Below are 19,124 nucleotides of genomic sequence, written 5' to 3'. Positions count from 1 at the left end.
ATTTTTTGCCCATCCATTTTCAGACCCCGTGCCCGTGAAATCTAAAAGCCAAGGAAGGATCTAACTCTATCTCTCTTGAGGTGTTCCTCATCGGGTGTTCTCAGGTGGAGAAGACAGTAATAGCCTCCAGAGGAATAACGGCTGGTAGAAGCAGGACTGGTAGTCTACAGGACGAGAACTAAGTCCAAAAGGCGCCTGTTCCTTTAAGGAACCCAAAGCTGTGCGCTGATTGGCCGCGGATTTACGGATTGCCTTAGCCACACTCTGGACCTTGCCCAGGCGGGGCCCACCCGCTTCTAGGCAGCCTCGGAAACTCGTCCACATCCTCACCAGCACTCTCGTCACCTTCCCGGAACAAGAACAGCAGCACCTGCGACCCTCCCGAGCTCGGTAAGCAGGCCCTGAAGCTTTGGGAGGGCTCAGGGAGAGGGCGGGAGTGGGGAGGAGCGAGCAGATTCCGGGGCTTCCTTTGCTGGGATTGCTGCGTAGCACACCCCCTGCATCACCAGGGTCCAGTGTCAGGCACGTGGCCCTCGCTGGAGGGTGGGTGTTTGGGACTGAGAGCGCGGAGTACTGTGGGGTGGGTTGCGCATGCTAGTGAAGCTGGCCACGCCTGCGAGGGGCTGTGAAGCCTTAGTAGTCGAGTAGCAATAATAATAGAGAGCTGCTGGAGTCCCTGGGGGATCGTGAAGAAATGTCTTTAATCCCCCTATTTCCTCATCATTCAAATAGAGGGGGTGCAAGGGTACTGGACTAGTGTCCTCAAAGTTCCTGTCAACTTCAAGTCTGTTATTGTATGCAGACTTGCATACGTGGTACTTTTGGGTAGTTTTGTTTCAGTTACACTAACTCCCTAAGATAGAGCCGGCACGTTAGACCACTTTTGACCCTGAGAATTTAGATCGTATTCAAGGTTATGGAAGCAGGGACTCCTTCAACATGTCTGCTGACAAGTGTTGTTTCCTTTAGCTCTTTTAAAACCAAAGCAAAACAAAGCAAAAACCACATGAGTTAGCATTTATAAAATCACTTTATGGTTTTATAAAGCACTTTACACATTTGTGATTTCGTGTTTTTTCTTAACAGCCCCGTAAAGTACAGTGCTAACTGTTTTGCAGATGAGCAAATAAGCTGGGGAATAACTTAAAGTGTTAGAATTAGCAGGTAGTTTAGTTGGGATTCAAACCTAGGTTTTCTGACTTTTTTTAAATTTTATTTCATGCTGTCTTTTAACGGAATAACAATAGTTCTCATTTACATAGAGTTTTGCACCATTCGGAAATACCTTTTAACTAAAAGCTACTTGATGAATAGCTTTTCTGAATTGAATGGATTGGGGTTAATTGAAGAAAGTTTCCTGGAAGCAGTAATTCAAGGAAGAAGAAAGGAGAAATCTTCTGTCTCCAAATTTAATACTGCCAGTGCCACTACTGTTCTGATGTCTTTCTGTTAAAAATCTAGATAGAGTAATTTTGAGTGCTCTCCTTATATTGGATCAAGAAAAACAGCTGAGTGTTATACTGTTTATAGGCAATTTACTGGGATTGTCCTGTAGGGATTGGCAGTAGGGTTTGGGCTGTTAATGTCTGTCTGATAGTAGGTACTTGCTTTGGACCATAGTAGAAGCCAATTCTTACACCTTTAAAATGGACTTTCCAATACTCAGAATTGTCTCATGGACATCCAAAGGGAGAATGGAATGGAACATGCATTTATAAAACTGCCTTCTGTGCCAGTCATTGAATTAAGTGCTTTACAAGCATTATATCATTTGATCCTCACTTGAACTCTGGGAAGATGTTATTCTAACCCTCATGTTAGAACTGAAGAAACTGAATAGATTATTTAATGTTTGAAATAGCTCTTCCTGAATCTAGGCCCAATGCGCTATCTGTTGGGCTAGTTGTGAGGACTCCATGGACAAAGATGTAGATCTGTTTTACCTATTCACTCTGTAGGCACATAATCAGTGTTCCCTACTTCTTTTTGATTTCCGTTTCTGTATCCAATAATAACCAGTTATTATATATAATATATCCAATATAATGTAATAGTCCAATAATAACTGAGATGTCCTATTCAGGAATTTAGAACTCTCCAGGTAGCCTACACTCTTGTTCTCAAAGCTAATCATCAAACATCCACACTGAAAGGCAGAGACTTACAGTCAAGATTATTCTGCTTACATAGAAGGCTCTTCTAATTCACATATTAAATGGAAGTGGCTTTGGCATTCTGTATTCAGAGGCATTTCTACCTATATTTGCTTTAAATAATAATCAGTGCCATTCTCTCTTGTAAGGTATACCTACAAATGGATATATCCAATTGTGTGGGATGGCAATGCAACTCCCAACTTAAAATGACTGCTCAGAGATTTCTCAAAGTGAAGATTCGAAGTTTTATTATAATCTCCCTGAGAAGCAAGCAGTTGGCTCCCTGAGTGCTCAGAGAGAGGAAGCTGATGGTTACAGAGTTAAAATTGATTAAATAGTCAAAACCATAGGAATCCCATGACCCTCACCCCTTATAAGGTTAATTTTCACTGTCTGCTCAATGCTTGCTCAAGTGGAGGTAGCAAAGATTTGCTAAATTCTAGTCAAGTGGATATGGTTGACTTATTGCAGGTGTGTTTGCCTAAGTTTATTTTGGTCAGCTTGTTATAATGTTTGTTCAAGCTTGAAGCTATGTTTGTTTGCCTATGTTTATTGCTTGTTACAATATTTGCTAATGCTTGCTTGAGTTGATATGAGTACTCTATTGTAATTTTGTACAAAGAATTTCATTTTTCCCAAAGCCTACAGACCTTCATAAACTAAAATTTAGGCTGTAAATTCAATCTACCTTAGTTAATGATTTTATGAGAAACCACACTAATCCCTCACACAACTCTCACTATCTACAGCCCTTTAACACAGGCTCAGGAGGTCAGCTCACAATACTTGGTCAAAACATTAAAGAAGGAAGCACTATTGTCATAGGATAATAAGTCTGCCTTGCCTTTCAGGCCTTTCATAACTTTTTTTTTTTTTTTATCATGTTTATGACTTCAGAAGGGTTTCAGTTTTATACAATTAACTCATTGTACCTTAAAAAAAACCAAAAACCTTCATTTCCATTGTTTAAATTTTTTTAAACTCACACAGAGTGTATCAATTTAATTCTGCTCCCAAATAGTTAATTCCTTAGAGCAGATAAGTGGCAGAGTAGATTAAGCTCTGGGTCTGGAGTTAGGAAGACTGACCTTCCTCAGATATGGCCTCACTTAGTTGTGTAATCATGGGCAAGTCACTTAATCCTGTTTGCCTCAGTTTCCTCATCTGTAAAATAAACTGGAGAAAGAAATAGTAACTATTCCAGTATTTTTGCCAAGAAAACCCCAAATGGGGTCATGAAGAAGAGAACCTGACTAAAAAATGAATGAAAGTTCCTCAGTTATATCTATGGTTATATTTTCATGTGATAGGCAAACCTACTTAATAAGTACATGGTACCTTTGGGAGTATGACTCCCATGGAGTAGAGTGAGCCTCATAACCTTTCTCCACTTATTACAAATAATAACATCTCTTCTTTAACCTGCTAGTAGTAGTATACAATATGTATAATCCTAGAATATTAAAGCAGGGAGGAACCTTAGAAATTATCTAGTGCAAACCCTTGATATTACAGATGAGGAAACAGTCCCTCAGTGGTTAAGATATGTGCCCATGGCCATTATAGCTAGATAGTTGCAGAGCTAGAGCTCAAATTTTTGATACTACTCAAGGTCCATGAGGAAGAGAGTAAAACAAACTTTTGATAATGTAATGCCAGTATTTTATCCCTTATACCATCTAATTGCCTCAGGCTAAGTGCTTTTTACTAACGTTATTTCATTTGTTTCTCACCAACCCTGTAAAAAGTAGGTGCTATTATTATTTCCATTTTACAATTATGGAAAAAGAAGGATGTGTTTAGGGTCTGAGGCTGGATTTTAACTTGATCTTTCTGACTCCAGGCCCAACTAAAGAAAACCAAAAGATTTTTTTTTAAGTTCTTCAGTTTTTTAAATATACATGGAAGAGAAACTAGAAATCAATTTTATGGTTAAATGCAAGGACTGTATAATGCGAGAAAAATTGAACACTTAATAAATATTTTATCTTTCTATATTTTAGATCAAAATGGGATTTATTTTTTCAAAATATATGAATGAAAGCATGAAACAGCAGCAGGAATTTATGCTTATGAATGCTCAACTTCAGGTATGATTTCATGTTTCAACTTAATTACAATTTAAAATTTGCTACTGAAATGACTGAATTGCTTTACATTCTATAATTGCTTAGAAAACAATTAAAATACAACTGAAGTGAAATGGATAGTTATCTGGTGACTGTGGGACTTTTTAGATAACCTGATCTAGATAAATAAATAAATAAGTTCATTTTAGAAACATGCTAAACATATTCTCAGAATTTCAGAAATCTCTATCATGCTTCTACCATGGCCACATCTACATTATTAAAGGAAAGCAACCATAAATAAAGGTTGTCTAGATGCAAAAGAAAAAAAAAATTGGAAAATAAAATCAAGTATTTAAAAATAAACTAGAACCAGAGCTTCCTAAAATCTAGCCTAGTGGCCCCATTAGCCCCTTGCATTAATGGACTGTCTCTCAAAAGAGAAAACTGTCAAAAGTGAAGAAGAGCAAGTGAGGGGAAGATTAGATGTTTATTTTTGGAGGACAAAGAAGATTGTTGATACAATAGAAAAAGAGATCAATTTTACCAAGAAGTCAGAATAAATTAAGGATTTAACTGAAATGAAAAATGAAAAGCATTGCACTTAGAGGGAAATTTAGGGAGGTATTCATCTAAATTTATAATCTTAATACAACCAACCCATGTTAGTCAACCTGACAATCTTCACTTAATGAAGGATAACACAAACAACCTGTACTTATAACACAATGCCAGAACAGGTTTGGTTTTGATTTTAATGTAGATCAGGACTGAAGCCAATCCAAGGAATACATTTTTATCTGCAACACTCTGTTGACTTCTGTTAGGTTCTTACTAAGTGCTAATGAGATATTAGGTTCTTAGTAAGTGCTAAGTCGGTACTTAACAATTCTCTAGTTCCAGCCTTTACTGGGAGTTTTACTTCTGTGAACTCCTGGGGAGGAGCTTACATGCTTAGGAGGAGCAAGTTCATTGGTTGAAGTAATTTTTCCCAGAAGCCCTTGCGTTATCCCACGCCCATTCTCTGGGAGGATAAAAGAGGGCGGCACTTGAGAGATGGAGAGTCTTGTCTGGGCCAGACCTGAGGTGGCTCTCTGGAGGGAGAGGAAGAGTCTCTGTTCTAGGTCAGAGTTGGAGCGGCTCTCTGGAGGAGAAAGAGTCTTGTCTGGGCCAGACTTGAGACGGCTCTCTGGAGGAAGAAGTCACTACTCTGGACCAGACTTGGCGGCAACTGTGTGGAGACAAGAGCTCTCTACAGGAAGAAAAATCTGTCCGAGAGATTTGAGTTGACACAGCAGATCTCCTCCCAGAGAGCAATTGGCAGTCTCTGGAGATAACAGAACTTTACAAATTGGCGCCCAATGTGGGGCAAGGACTTTTGCTTATCCTGACAAGGACTTATTCTGAGACCTTCAGAGGAGCTAGCCCAGACCTTCACATTTAAAGACTTATTCTGAGCCTTCACAGGAGCTAGACCGGACCATCACAGACTTCTCTCTCTCTCTCTCTTTTAAAAATTATAGCTTTTTTATTGACAGAACATATGCATGGATAATTTTTCAACACTGACCCTTGTAAATCACTTCTGTTCTAACTTTTCCTTCCTTCCTTCTACTTCCTCCCCTAGATGGCAGGCAGTCTCATACATGTTAAACATGTTAAAGTATATCTTAAGTGTAAAACATGTATTACATATTTATACAATTCTCTTGTTGCACAAGAAAAATCGGATTTAGAAAGTAGGTTAAAAATGACCTGGGAAGAAAAACAAAAATGCAAGCAGTCCACACTCATTTCCCAGTGCTTTTTCACTGGGTGTAGCCAGTTCTGTTCATCACTGATCAATTGGAACTGAATTGGATCCCCTCATTTCTGAAGTTACCAATTCCATCAGAATTGATCATCATATATAGTATTGTTGTGGAAGTATATAATGATTTCCTGGTCCTGCTTATTTCACTTAGTACCAGTTCAGGTAAGTCTCTGCAAGCCTCTCTGTATTCATCCTGCTGGTCATTTCTTACAGAACAATAATATTCCATAACCTTCATATACCATAATTTACCCAACCATTCTCCAATTGATGGGCATCCACTCATTTTCCAGTTTCTGACCACTATAAAAGAGCTGCCACAAACATTTTGGCACACACAGGTCCCTTTCCCTTCTTTAGTATCTCTTTGGGATATAAGCCCAGTAGTAACACTGTTGGGTCAAAGGCTATGCACAGTTTGATAACTTTTTGAGCCTAGTTCCAAATTGTTCTCCAGAATGGTTGGATCCATTCACAACTCGACCAAGTCTGTTGAGTTCTTGGCAAATTCTGTATCATTTTGTCTTAAGGACTCTTCAGATTTGGCAAATTTCTAGGCCTTTCTGTGGATTAGATATGCTAATGAATGACTTAGTGTATAGTTCTGTTGATGGAATATATGCTACCATGTAATATTATTTTACTTTGCCTAAATTTGACCCAGAGAGTTGGCTAAAAAATCAGGGTTGGTTTTGTTGTTGTTTTTGGCCCCAATAACACTTGAAGACCACCTGTTTAGTTGAAGTTATTGTATCAGGATAAGACCTACAACTTGAAGGGACCTCACAATAAATCAGTCTAAACCCCTCATTTTATAGAAGTTCAGTGTTACCCCATGTTACACAAATGGTGAGGATCAGAGATGGAATTTAAATCCATATCTTCTGACTCAATAGTTAACACTTTTTCCAGTGTCTTGTGCTGTCTTCTTAGATATTTTATTTTTTATCAAAGGGCAATATCTATAATGATGAAATAACAGCTCTTTAAAGCATTAAAGAAGCTATACAGACTTGGTTACACATTCTTGACTTGTGAATGTGGGCCATTTTTCACTGTTTCACTCTTTAGTAGCATTTCCATAAGGAAGTTCAACAGATAGTAAAATTTGAATAATTGGAACCTGATTAACTTGGATCACTTTGACCAATACCTTTTAAAACAATTCTCAGTAAAGTCTGTAACCAGAAAAAATTTCAGTCCTTATTTAGCAACAAAAATCAGAGTAGCATAAACATTCCAATTGATTATGATTGTTAATAAAAAAATAAATCTGTATTCAAATTAAGACCAATAAGTGGAAGTCATAGAAAGACAGATTTCAATTCCTCATAACTATACCAACAACAAAATATACCTTCCCAATAATTACAACTGTCCAGAAATGCAAAGAATTTCCATAGTAAGATCTGTCTCACTAGAAATTTAGATGAATACTTGTCAGTGATATTATTCCTGTTCACATAGGGGTTGAACTAGCTAGTCCCTGACACCCCTATTAACTTTATAATTCTTTGATTTTATGAACTTACTTAAAAAAAAAAAAAAAAGATTTTAAGAGGAAATTCATATTACTTTGTTAAAATGAAATATTAGATTATCTAGAAGTGATAGTTTCTCATATTGTCTACCTTCCTGAGATGTATGGATAACTAATTGGCTATAAGTATCAAGCTTACATTAAGTTGATTTTACTCAGTCAAAAATTATTATTTCTTCTACTGCCATTAGATAGCACCATCGTCTTTTTTTTTTTTTTTTTTTTTTTTGTATCTTGATGTCAAATGACACAAATGGATTGAGAATTCATTCTATTATATAAATTTGATCAAAACTGGATTATAATAATTAGAATAAGAAAATGCACAAAGAATGAGCAAGGAAAAGATTACACAAGATCTTGATGTGCTATACTGCTTTATAGATAAAGGTAGTATATGGGATTTTTTTTTAACTTTTTAAAAATTATTTTTATAATAACTTTATTTTTCAAAATACATGCAAAGATAGTTTTCAGCTTTTATCCTTGCAAAACCCTGTGTCCCAAATCTTTTTCCTCTCCCTCCCCAACTCTCCCCTCCCTTGACAGCAAGTAATCCAATATAAGTTAAATATTTGCCTAAAGGTATTTCTACATTTATTATGCCGTACAAGAAACATCTGATCAAAAAGGGAAAAAAATGAGAAAAAAATAAGCAAGCAACTACCACAATGATATCCAAAGTAAAAGTACTATGTTGTGATCCACATTATGTTCCCATAGTCCTCTCTCTGCATGCAGATGTTCTATCACAAGTTTATTGGAATTGGTCTGAATCACCTTGTTGGGGATTTCCAGGCTTATGGTGCATGAGACCAGGTGCAGCTAAAGTAAAAGAATTTGCTTAATTAAAAGTAAAAACTAAAAGTTTATTTTAAATCACTGAAAGATCTCAGTGGACTAGAACTCCTGGATGGGATTAGAGAGTTCTGTCTATTCTGCCCCCCTTGGTACAGTCAGAGTACTTAGTTATATGATCAGTTAGGTCTTGAGGACTTTTGAGACAATAGAGAAGTTTGGGGTTTGAATAGGCTTCAGTAAAGTTATAGAAAGTTTTGATTAGTGATAGTTCAAATCTATAGAAAGCTTAAGTGGTGGTACTTAACATTAAATCAGTTCTATTGAAAGTTAAGTGGGAGTACTTAGCTTTAGAATTCAGCTCTATAGAAAACTTGGGTAATGTCTGCTGAACTCTATAGAAAGGTTAATTAGTGGTACTCAACAGAGGTGGGATTGGCTTCTAGGTCGAGCTAAGGTTAACTTTTAGGGTCTCCGACCTGTTTCCCTCGTCAGATTCCCCCCTGAGACAAGTCCCCCCAAATGCTTTTGGGGAAAAGGGACAAAGGTCTCATCTTCTGTAGCTTCTTCAAGCTGGCAAGGGTCGTAGAGCTGTCCCTAGTTCATTTGGGGGGTCCATGTTAGGAAGAGAAACATGGGATCTGAAGATGGGAGCAGCTGAGTCTAGAGGATGTGTGTCTCCTTGAGTCCCAGAGTCTGCAGGCTGTAGAAGCAGCTGCAAGTTTGAAGCTCGAAGCCTAGAAGAAATGACTCCCACCAGTAGTCTGAAAATACAAGGACCAAATATGCGTAATAAGACAATTATTAAAAGTAAAGTTAGGATGGGGGTTAAGAGAGACCATATCCAGGAGCCCCACCCAGAGGAAGAGTTGAGAGGAGTAAGGATTTTCTCTTGAATGTCCTTCATCCAGCCAGCTTTCTCTAAAATTCTTTCAGTGCTAAGTTCGACTTCCCTGGAATTATTAATATACATAACAGCAAGAAGTATTGACCAGGGCACAAATTCCGCCACTAGATGCTAGGAGATAATCTAAGGCCAGAGGATTATACAGAACCATGTGGCAAGGGAGTCCAAAGATTCTTGAATCTTCCGGAGAGAAAGTGAAGTCTCATTTGCCAGCTGGTTAATAGTGGCTGTTAGGTTAGAAAGAACATTTTCATGTTCTAAGTACCCTATGAAGGGCACTAGCATTGAAGCGACTTTCCGTAAGTACCATAGAACATTTTCCAAAAGCCCCCTCCTTGGTCTACTTGAAGGGGTGGGATCAGAGGTGCTGGCATTATATACCATGAACGGGGTGCTTAGGTAACCCAGGGTGCAGGACCCATAGTGTTTAAAGGGTATAAGGCAGTGAGTGGAAAGAATCACAGGTTTGGGGGGATTCCAGTCAGAGGCGTTTCTTCTAACAGGCCCCTTAGAAACATTAAGGTGGAGTGGAGGACTTACTTTACAGAGGAATGTATACCCCCTTGGCGCACAGATGGTCCCCGAAGTTGTATTTTGTAGCAGTGCCCTGGTTGTTTGTCCCCATGGATGATTATAATCGCATATTAGCACTGTGGGTGAGCTTGCCAGGATAATCCCTAAATGGCTTCCCTACAATTACCTTCTTGGGGGGTGCATAATCATAAGTGCACCTGGCCTGTGTCCCACCTATGCAGCTCGTGCAAGTTGCCGAGGTGAAATTTCGGCAGTTTTGAAAAGAATCACACTCACTGGCACCCACAGTATTGGTGGGACAGGTTCCCACATCATTCCCACATCAGGGATTTGAACATGGCCATTAGGGGCCATGGTGACAACCACTGTCTGTGTGGTGTGGTGATGGGTAGATATGAGATCCTTCCCAGCCAGAAAGCAGGGAACAGTTGGGTCAGAATAGTTCCCCTGGGGGTTGACTAGTACAAAAGGGGTGGCATCTACTGAGGAGCTGGTGGCCTGTGGGAACGGAGCCTTTGCAAAGAATGCATTAGGCTGCATCTGTGACCTACCCTGGGGGTGGTGATGGCCCATATAAGGTCATCTTAACTGCTCCAAATGCAGTTAAATTGGAAGGGTCCCCCAGCAGAAGCATCTGTGGGTTTAGGGAGATGCTCATTTGCATATTCAGAAAGGGCCTTCTGAACTGCACCAAGTTGTGAACCAAATCGAGTGACCAGATGCTGTTCAGGGGTCAACAAGAATATCAATTGTTAGAAAAGGCCTTCTATACAAGAGCTCAAATGGACTGAGCTTAATAGCTTCCCTGGGGGCAATTCTGATTCTAAAAAGCCCGATTAGGAGATTTTTAATCCAATCTTCTCTAGTCTCAAGACATAATTTAGAGAGGACTCGCTTAAGGGTATGGTTCATTTTCTCCACCTTCCCTGAGGCTTGGGGTCTCCATGCTGTGTGGAAATGGTAAGTAATTTTAAGAGCTTTTGCTACAATTTGTGTCACCTGAGAAATAAAGGCAGGCCCGTTATCGCTCTGTAATGAGGCAGGTAAACCAAAGCGAGGTATGATTTCGTTTAACAGGCATTTGGATATTTCGTGGGCTTTCTCAGTCCTGCAAGGAAATGCTTCTACCCAGTTAGTAAATGTGTCCACGAACACTAGAAGCAACCTGAAACCTCTGCAGGGGGGCATATGTGTGAAATCTAGTTTCCAGTCCTTGCCAGGGTAAGTGCCTCTCCTCTGAATTGGCTTCAGGAGAGGTGGGGGCTTAACAGCTCCCTCAGGATTTACCTGGGCACAAATTGGGCAGGCCTGGCAGACTTGCCTGATTGTTTCCCCCAGCTTATGGCCAGTGAAAACGCATCCTACCAAGGATTGGAGGGCATTCCTCCCCAGATGCGTTTCCACTGATTTGCCTCTGGAACTAAGAGGTGGTCTGAGAGAGTCTAGTACCAACCAGAGGGAGAGCTTTCTCCTGTGTGCTATAGGAAGGAGTAAAAGACTCAGTTAGCTGGGGAATTAAAGGTGTCAATAGGGGCGTAAGGGCAGCCATCTTAGCAGCTGCATCTGCCAGCCTATTTCCCCTAGCCTGAAGTGACTTTCTCTTCTGGTGCCCTCTGCAAAATGTAACCAAGACCTCCTTTGGTTCATGGACAGCTTGTAATAGATGTAGAATTTCTCCCGAGTGTTTAATGGGAGAATTCCTTGCTGTTAACAAGCCCCTTTCTTTCCAAATCGCTCCATGAACATGCAAAACATGAAAAGCATATTTGGAATCAGTGTAAATATTGACTGTCATCCCTTTCCCCAGTTCTAAAGCCCTAGTTAATGCTATGAGTTCGGATTTCTGTGCCGAGGTGCCAGGAGGCAATGCCTTAGCTTCTAGGGTGCTATAAAGAGATACCACTGCATAACCTGCCTTTCTCTCCCCATCCTTGAGGAAGCTAGACCCCGTCCGTGAACCATTCCTTATCTGGGTTCTCACGAGGAATTTCCTTCAGGTTAGCTCTGCTAGGGTATACAGGGTCTATAATTTCCTCGAAATTATGGACAATCTCTCCAGGGAGGAGGGAGGCAGGATTTAGGGTGTGGCAAATTTGAAGAGTCAGGTCAGGGGTATCTAGTAAGAGAGCCTGGTATTTAGTAAGTCTCCCACTTGAGAGCCACTGATGGCCTTTGGATTCTAGAATGCTTTGGACCCTGTGGGGGGTTAAAACCTGTAATGGCGACCCCAAGGTCAATTTAGAGGCTTCCCTTATTAAGAGGGCGGTGGCAGCTACCGCTCTAAGGCAGGAAGGCCATCCTAGAGAAACTGAGTCCAGCTTCTTTGAAAAATAGGCCACTGGCCTGGGATCTGGTCCCAGAGACTGAGTAAGGACTCCCAAAGCCTGCCCGTGCCTTTCATCTACATACAGAGTGAAAGGTTTCTGTAAGTCAGGCAGGGCGAGAGCAGGGGCAGAGGTTAACTTGGCTTTCAATTTTTTGAAAGAATTGGCCTGCTCAGATCCCTAGTGGAGAGGGAGATTATCGGGACCTTGAATAGAATCATAGAGGGTTTAGCAATAATCCCAAAGTTTGGAATCCAGATTTGCAGAAGCCCGCCATAGCTAAGAAGGTTCTCAGCTGTTTCTTAGAAACAGGAGGTGGGATACTTAAGATAGCCTGCTTACTCTCCTCAGTTTGCGAGAGATGGGGGTGAGATTGTGACCCAAATATTTGACAGATTGTTAGGCAATGTGGGCCTTGGGATAGAGAGACCCTGTAACCTCTTGAGGCTAAGAAATTCAAAGTCTTTGCAGTCGCTGCCAGAGACTCCTCCCTAGTAGGGCAGCAGAGCAAGATATCATCCACATATTGAATAAGGCTGCTGCTGGGCAGCTCATGATCTCTCAAACTTTAGCTAAGGCTTGCCCGAATAGATGTGGACTATTTCAGAAACCTTGTGGGAGGACAGTCCAGGTTAATTGACCAGGAAGTCCACCTGGCTTTGCCCATTCAAAGGCAAAGAGAAACTGGCAGTTCTCATGTAGAGGAATATAAAAGAAAGCATCTTTTAGGTCCAGGGTGGTAAACCATTGAGTATTTCCTGGAATTTGTGTAAGTATAGTGTAGGGATTAGGTACTATGGGATGGATTGGGATAACTGCTTCATTAATTGCCCTTAAATCCTGTACCATACGATAATCCCCATTCGCTTTCTTAACAGGAAGGATGGGAGTATTACAGGGAGACTGGCAGTGGACTAGAAGTTTAAACTTAAGAAACTTCTCAATCAAAGGCTGTAACCCGATCCTGTCTTCCTGCTTAATTGGATACTGCCGTCTATGTGGGAACACAGTAGGATCCCGTAGCTTAACGAGGGCTGGTGTAGCATGCTTTGCCCTTCCAGGAATGCCCTGATCCTCGCAGATTTCATAAGGAACATGGGACGGTCTCAGAAGGAGCACAGAAATATCACTTGGAGATTTGAGTAGAGAAAATTGGGTTCCCAGCTTCTCCATTAAATCCCAACCCAATAGAGGAGTGGGACAGGAAGGAATAATTAAAAAGGAGTGTGGAAACAGCAAATCTCCATATCTACAAGGTAAGGGAAAAGTTTCCAAGCAGGTCTGGAGGTTCCCTTCAATCCCTATTACTTTATGGGAGGAAGGGCGCGTTGGACCAGAGTGGGATAATAGAATCAAAAAAGAGGCCCTAGTATCAAATAGAAAATTAATGTGCTTACCTGCCACGTCTAGAGTCACCTTGGGTTCGGCTGCGCTGATGGAGAAAGGGGGGGCTTCGCTGAACCCCGGGCCCTGTCACTCCAAGTCCTGAGAGGACTGGAAGGCAAGGTTTGAGGCAGTGGCTCTACCCCAATCTGGGCAGTCCCTTTTCCAATGTCCTTCCTTGTGGCATGTAGGACAAGGACCTGGAGGCTTTTTCTGGGGGCATGTTCTCGCCCAGTGACCCTGCCTCCTGCATATAAAGCACTAACGGGTCTGATCTCTAGAAATGGTGGCCGCTAAAAGCTGAGCCTGTTCTTTATTTCTGGCTCTGGCCCTGCAAACCTTCTCCATTGCTGCTGCTTGGTCCCTATTATTGAACACCCCAAAAGCAACTTCTAATAATTGAGTCATGGGGGTTTGAGGCCTTAGAGCCAATTTTTGTAGCTTCCTTCTGATACCTGGGGCAGACTGGTTAATAAAATGCATGCTAAGAACTGTGACACCCTCCTGAGAAGTGGGGTCCAGATTAGTGTATTTTCTCAGGGCCTCTTCCAATTGACCTTGAAAGAGGGCGGGATTTTCCTCAGCTGTTTGAGTGATCGCCTTGAGCTTGTCATAATTGACTTGCTTTTTGATTCCTTTCCTCATGCCCTCAATGAGGCAGGCTAGTAGGTGGTCTCTCTTCTCTCTATCCCTGCTTCCCACCTGGTAATTCCATGAGGGGTCTGATAGAGGTACAGCAACAGCCCCTGCCTGGTACCTAGCAGGGGAGGAGGAAGCCCTATCGTCCCCGAATTTTTGGGCTAAATCCCAGATTCGCCTTTTCTCCTCTATGGTACAGGAAGAAGAGATTATAATATTAATATCTCCCCAGGAAAGATCATATTGGAGGGTGATGGCTTTGAATCCCTCAATATATTTAGTAGGATCCTCAGAATATCTGCCCAATTTTTCCTTGATTTGGGAGAGATCCTACATGAAAAAGGGCACTTGTACTCTGAGTACTCCCCCCAGAGGGTTGGCGACTTCCCTCAAGGGGAAGAGTTTAGAAGGAGGCTCCTGATCCACAGCTGTAGCGGAATCAGGCTCCCGTGGAGGAGAAGGGAATCTATAGCTTCAGCCCGAGGAGGGCCAAGGCCTTGAGACTGGCCGGCCTCAGAGGGAAGCGGAAGGGATTGGGTTGAGGAGAAAGGCAGCCCATTTCGTGTATGAGGACTAAGAAGTGGGGGTTGGGCATTTCCAGAACTCAGCTCCGGTGGAGAGGGGAGTCCTATATCTTTGGACCCTGAGTCCTGTTTCTGATAAGGAGGTGGTTCTGAAGTGCAAGTGTTCTGCTGAGAGCCAGAGGGCAGAGCAGACGCTTGTGCCCTTGAAGAAGTGGAGAAGAGAGGATCATCTAAAAGGTCAATTTCTTCCTCCATTAGATTTGGCAAGTAACGCTTTGCAATTTGGCCTTGGTTCAGCGTCCTGTGCTAGAGCCATGAAGGCCTGGACATAAGGGACTTCAAACCACTTCCCTTGTCTCCTGCAATATAAGTCCAACTCCTTAATAATTCTATAATCTGTTGAGCCGAATATGGGCTATCTTTGCTGGCCGCCTAGAAGGTACTTCGGCCAGGTATTTTTGGAAAAATGAATTAGTTTTTTTGTTTTGAGATCTCTTAGGCCAAATTTATCTTTGTTTTTTAAGAGATATCCTAGGGGTGAGTCTTTAGGAATGGATGAAATAAATTGACCCATTCTCGCCTTAAGCCTCAAAAAATACTCAAAAGCCTTAAAAGCCGTAAAGCACCCCAAATTTTTCCCAGTAGCTTTTTGTTCTCCAAGGCGTCCCTTGAGAGAGAGAAAAAAAGAAATTGCAGAAATCCTTATCGCAAGCGTCCCCACAAGTAAGGATTTTGCTTGAGCGGAAAAAGCTCCAGCAGGCCACAGTTGATCATCCTATAATCTTCTTGCTGTGTACAATGTTCTCTTGGTTCTATTTACTTCATGTAAGCATCAGTTTGTATAAATCCCTTCAGCCCCAAAGGGAAAATTCTTAAGAAAACAAGGGAAAGGAGTAATTGTGAAAAATAAAATCAGTCATTTTGACCACAGGAAATTTAAAAGCTTCTTCTTCTTCTTCTTCTTTTTTTCCTGAGGCTGGGATTAAGTGACTTGCCCAGGGTCACACAGCTAGGAAGTGTTAAGTGTCTGAGATCAGATTTGAACTCTGGTCCTGCTGAATTTAGGGCTGGTGCTCTATCCACTGCGCCACCTAGCTGCCCCTATTTAAAAGCTTCTAAATGAACAAAAATATGAACTTTTATTGAATATTCACTGTATGCAGAACAATGTAATAAAAGTTGAACATTAAACAAAAAAATTACCCCCTTATTCTTTACTTTGTGGTAGGTTGTCAATAAACTTATGACTTTTGATACAAGGCATAATTAAGTTAAATAAAACAGGCACATTTTATGCAATAGATTATGCAAAATGTTTATATTTTGAGTATGATTAATGAAATTGGTTGAGTTAGTAAGCATTTCTTATGTTCTGAATACCTCAGTCTTTAGATTTGTGAGACATAGATAATTGAAGAATTTTTCATTTTTTTGTTTAACCACAGAATATCTGATATATTATACAAACTCTTCATCTAGGATTTCAATTAATGATGTTGAATAATATTTTGAGGTTAAGAAGAATGAGCACTGAGGGAAAAAAAAACAACAATGATCAGGAGGTGACTGGGAAGAGAGAAGTTTCTATATTATTTCAAGGAAAGAAACCAGAATGTGAGGAATTTAGGAATGGATTAGTGATAAAGAAATGGAAACAAAGTATATAAACTAGCCTAGTTTAAGAGTTTAGTTATTAAGGAAAGGAAAAAAATTAGGCTGATATCTAGAGAAAGTAGAAGAGTTGGGCGAGGGGTTTTATTTATTAGTTTGAGGGGATCAGACTCCAATTTAAAATAAGGAAAATATAAGATAATCAATAGAGTCTCATAGAGGAAGCAAATGATGGACTCAAGTTCATAGTTAAGTAAAGATTCAGCTCAGGAGAGGAAGAGGAAGATGAAAGAAGAAAAGATAGATGAGTTACAAAGAAATATTAAGAAATTTATTTAGACAAAAAAAGCTATTCACTGAAAATGAAGTCATATTGGCTTCATTTTTAATATAGCTATATAGTTTATGTGGGCTGGTATTATTCCCAATGTAGAAATTCTAAAAGCTTTTCTAGTAAATACAGCTGTTTTTTTTTTTTTTTAAAGCAAGAATGCAGCATTGTTCTTTGACATAGTTTTTGAAATGCTGATGGGAAGAGAGATCATCAATGAAAAGGAAGTCCCCATAAATACCAAAATATTTATGGAAGTTTTTTTTTTTGTGTGTGTGTGTTAAAGAATTGGTAACAAAGTAGATATTACTCAGTCAGGGAATGGATAAACAAATTAATGGATAAATGTGTATTAAAGTAACTTTAGAGGGTTGTAAATAGAGCCAAAAAATCTTACATACCATAACTATATATTTATGGAAAGAACAATCTCCACAAAATAATCAAAATTAATGTTGTAAAATGTTCTTTGTCATTTGTCTCCTGTCTCTCAAGAAGAGACAAGAGAAGACCCTTCCCCCTTCTCTTTTGCAGAGATTTAGCTACGTCTAAGGATGTATAAGATTGCATAGATTGTTAGAATTTTTTTCATTATATATATCAGCTATGTCGCTTTCTTTTTTCTTTTCCCTCTTTGTCTTAAATAAGTGCTTTGTTAAATAGATTGGCTAGAATGGGAGAAGGGAAGAGATATAAAGAAATTTAGTGATGTAAAAAAATCTATAAATTTATTTTTTAAAGAGAAGAGAAAAATTAGAAACATAAATATTGGAAAAGAAGTAACAAAATTGTCCTTCTTTTCAGATGACATAATTGTTTACTTATAAAGCTACAAAGAATCATCAAAGACACTGACACAATTTCAGTAAAATAGAACATATAAAGTAAATCCACAAAACAATTAGCATTTCTAAATAGCAATGACAAAATCAAGGGGGAAATGATATAGTCCATCTGATATAGCTACAACATGAAGAAAATAACTGGTAGTTAATCTGCCAAGATATATTTAACATTTACATAAATACTATTATAAAACATCCTTTAAAGAAATGACTTCAGTAATTGGGGGGAACATTAACTGTTCCTGATGATATTACCTAAATTAATTTACAGATTTAATGCTATTCTACTCAGACTAGGTACTGATTACTGATAGGCATACTTTATAGAACTAGACAAAAAAACAATAAACTTTATTTGGAAGAACAAAAGGTCAAACTTTTCAAAAGAAATTTGAAAAAAGATTTTTCTAAAGTAGAAATGAAGGAAAATAGCAAGGATATCTACAGATAACATTACAAAACAGTAATCATCAAAATTATTTTATACTAGTAAACAGGCAGAAAAGTAGACCATTGGAACAGAATAGGTAAACAAGCATCAGAAACATCCAATAGCCCAATGTTTGATCAACCTAAGACTATAAAATACTCAGTGAAATGTTTTTTGACAAGAACTACTAGGAAAACTGAAAAATCAATTTTTCGATAAATAGATTTAGACTAATATTTTATACTGTTAATTACAGTAAGGTTTTTTTAAAGTGACCTGAGTATAAAATATCAGAAGAGAAAAAAATGAAAAGGAAATGATACCATGTAGCTTTCATAGATATTGTTGGAATTGAGTTCTTAGCCAAACAATGGAAATAAAATCAATCATTTTGACTACAGGAAATTTTAAAGTTTTTGAATGAATAAAGTCAATGCAATTAGGACAAAAAAGTGAACCTATATTTTCCCAGCATGATAATGTACCCGGGTAGTATTTTGTAGACACTATTTATTTATATCTTACTAAAAACATCCAGGTATTGTTAGTTTTTCTTCTTGGTAATAAAAAAACAAAAACCAAACACCAACAATCACAAAACGTAGGTAATATTACTATTTACACACAACAGATTTATTCATATTTCTTTTTAATCTTATGAAAAGCTCCCATATAAAATCTGAAAGAATCACTTTTTTATGTACTTTAGTTATTATACTAAGATATTTGATATAATAGACACTGGTCATACTTATCTCAACAACTGTATTATTGAGACATTTTTAATTCTATGATTTGTGTGGTTCTAGCAGTATTATATTTTCTGGTAATAAGATATAACTTAATACAGCAGCATATATGTGATTGTTGGAATCATAAATTATTTGAAGTAAAAAAATACAACAAGTAGTATAGTAATTCTGGTGAATTTAGAATGCTATAAAGCTTTAATGTTCAATATTTTAATAATTCAGTAATTCAAATAATATTTCCTTCATAATAACAGAATTGAAGTTATATATTAAATAATTTTGTAGACAGTTTTCAAATCTACAAAAAAATCATTACTACTAAAAAACATTTAGATGTTTAATTACTTCTGGCATTGAGCTTGGTACAACATAAAGACATTGTAGAAGTGTGAGAGTTTGTTGAAAATATTCTACTGTAAGGCAGTTAATCAATAAGCATTTATTAAGTCCCTGCTGTATACCACATAC

At 39.0% G+C, this 19,124-nt stretch overlaps 1 protein-coding gene across 1 annotated transcript in view; it reads left to right on the top strand.

The window, feature by feature from the left end:
* The first annotated feature begins 232 nt into the window (after positions 1-232).
* Positions 233-19,124, top strand: part of PLGRKT (plasminogen receptor with a C-terminal lysine) — a 76,534-nt gene continuing 57,642 nt past the window's right edge. The window contains exons 1-2 of the mRNA XM_074282853.1: positions 233-390; positions 4,160-4,246. Of these exons, the coding sequence (XP_074138954.1) occupies positions 4,166-4,246 (81 nt within the window). The 5' untranslated portion in view covers positions 233-390; positions 4,160-4,165. The remainder of the gene's footprint in view (positions 391-4,159; positions 4,247-19,124) is intronic.

The sequence above is a fragment of the Sminthopsis crassicaudata genome, chromosome 1, assembly GCF_048593235.1.
Source record: "Sminthopsis crassicaudata isolate SCR6 chromosome 1, ASM4859323v1, whole genome shotgun sequence".
Lineage (NCBI taxonomy): Eukaryota > Metazoa > Chordata > Mammalia > Dasyuromorphia > Dasyuridae > Sminthopsis > Sminthopsis crassicaudata.
This window is presented reverse-complemented; position numbering and strand designations above follow the sequence as displayed.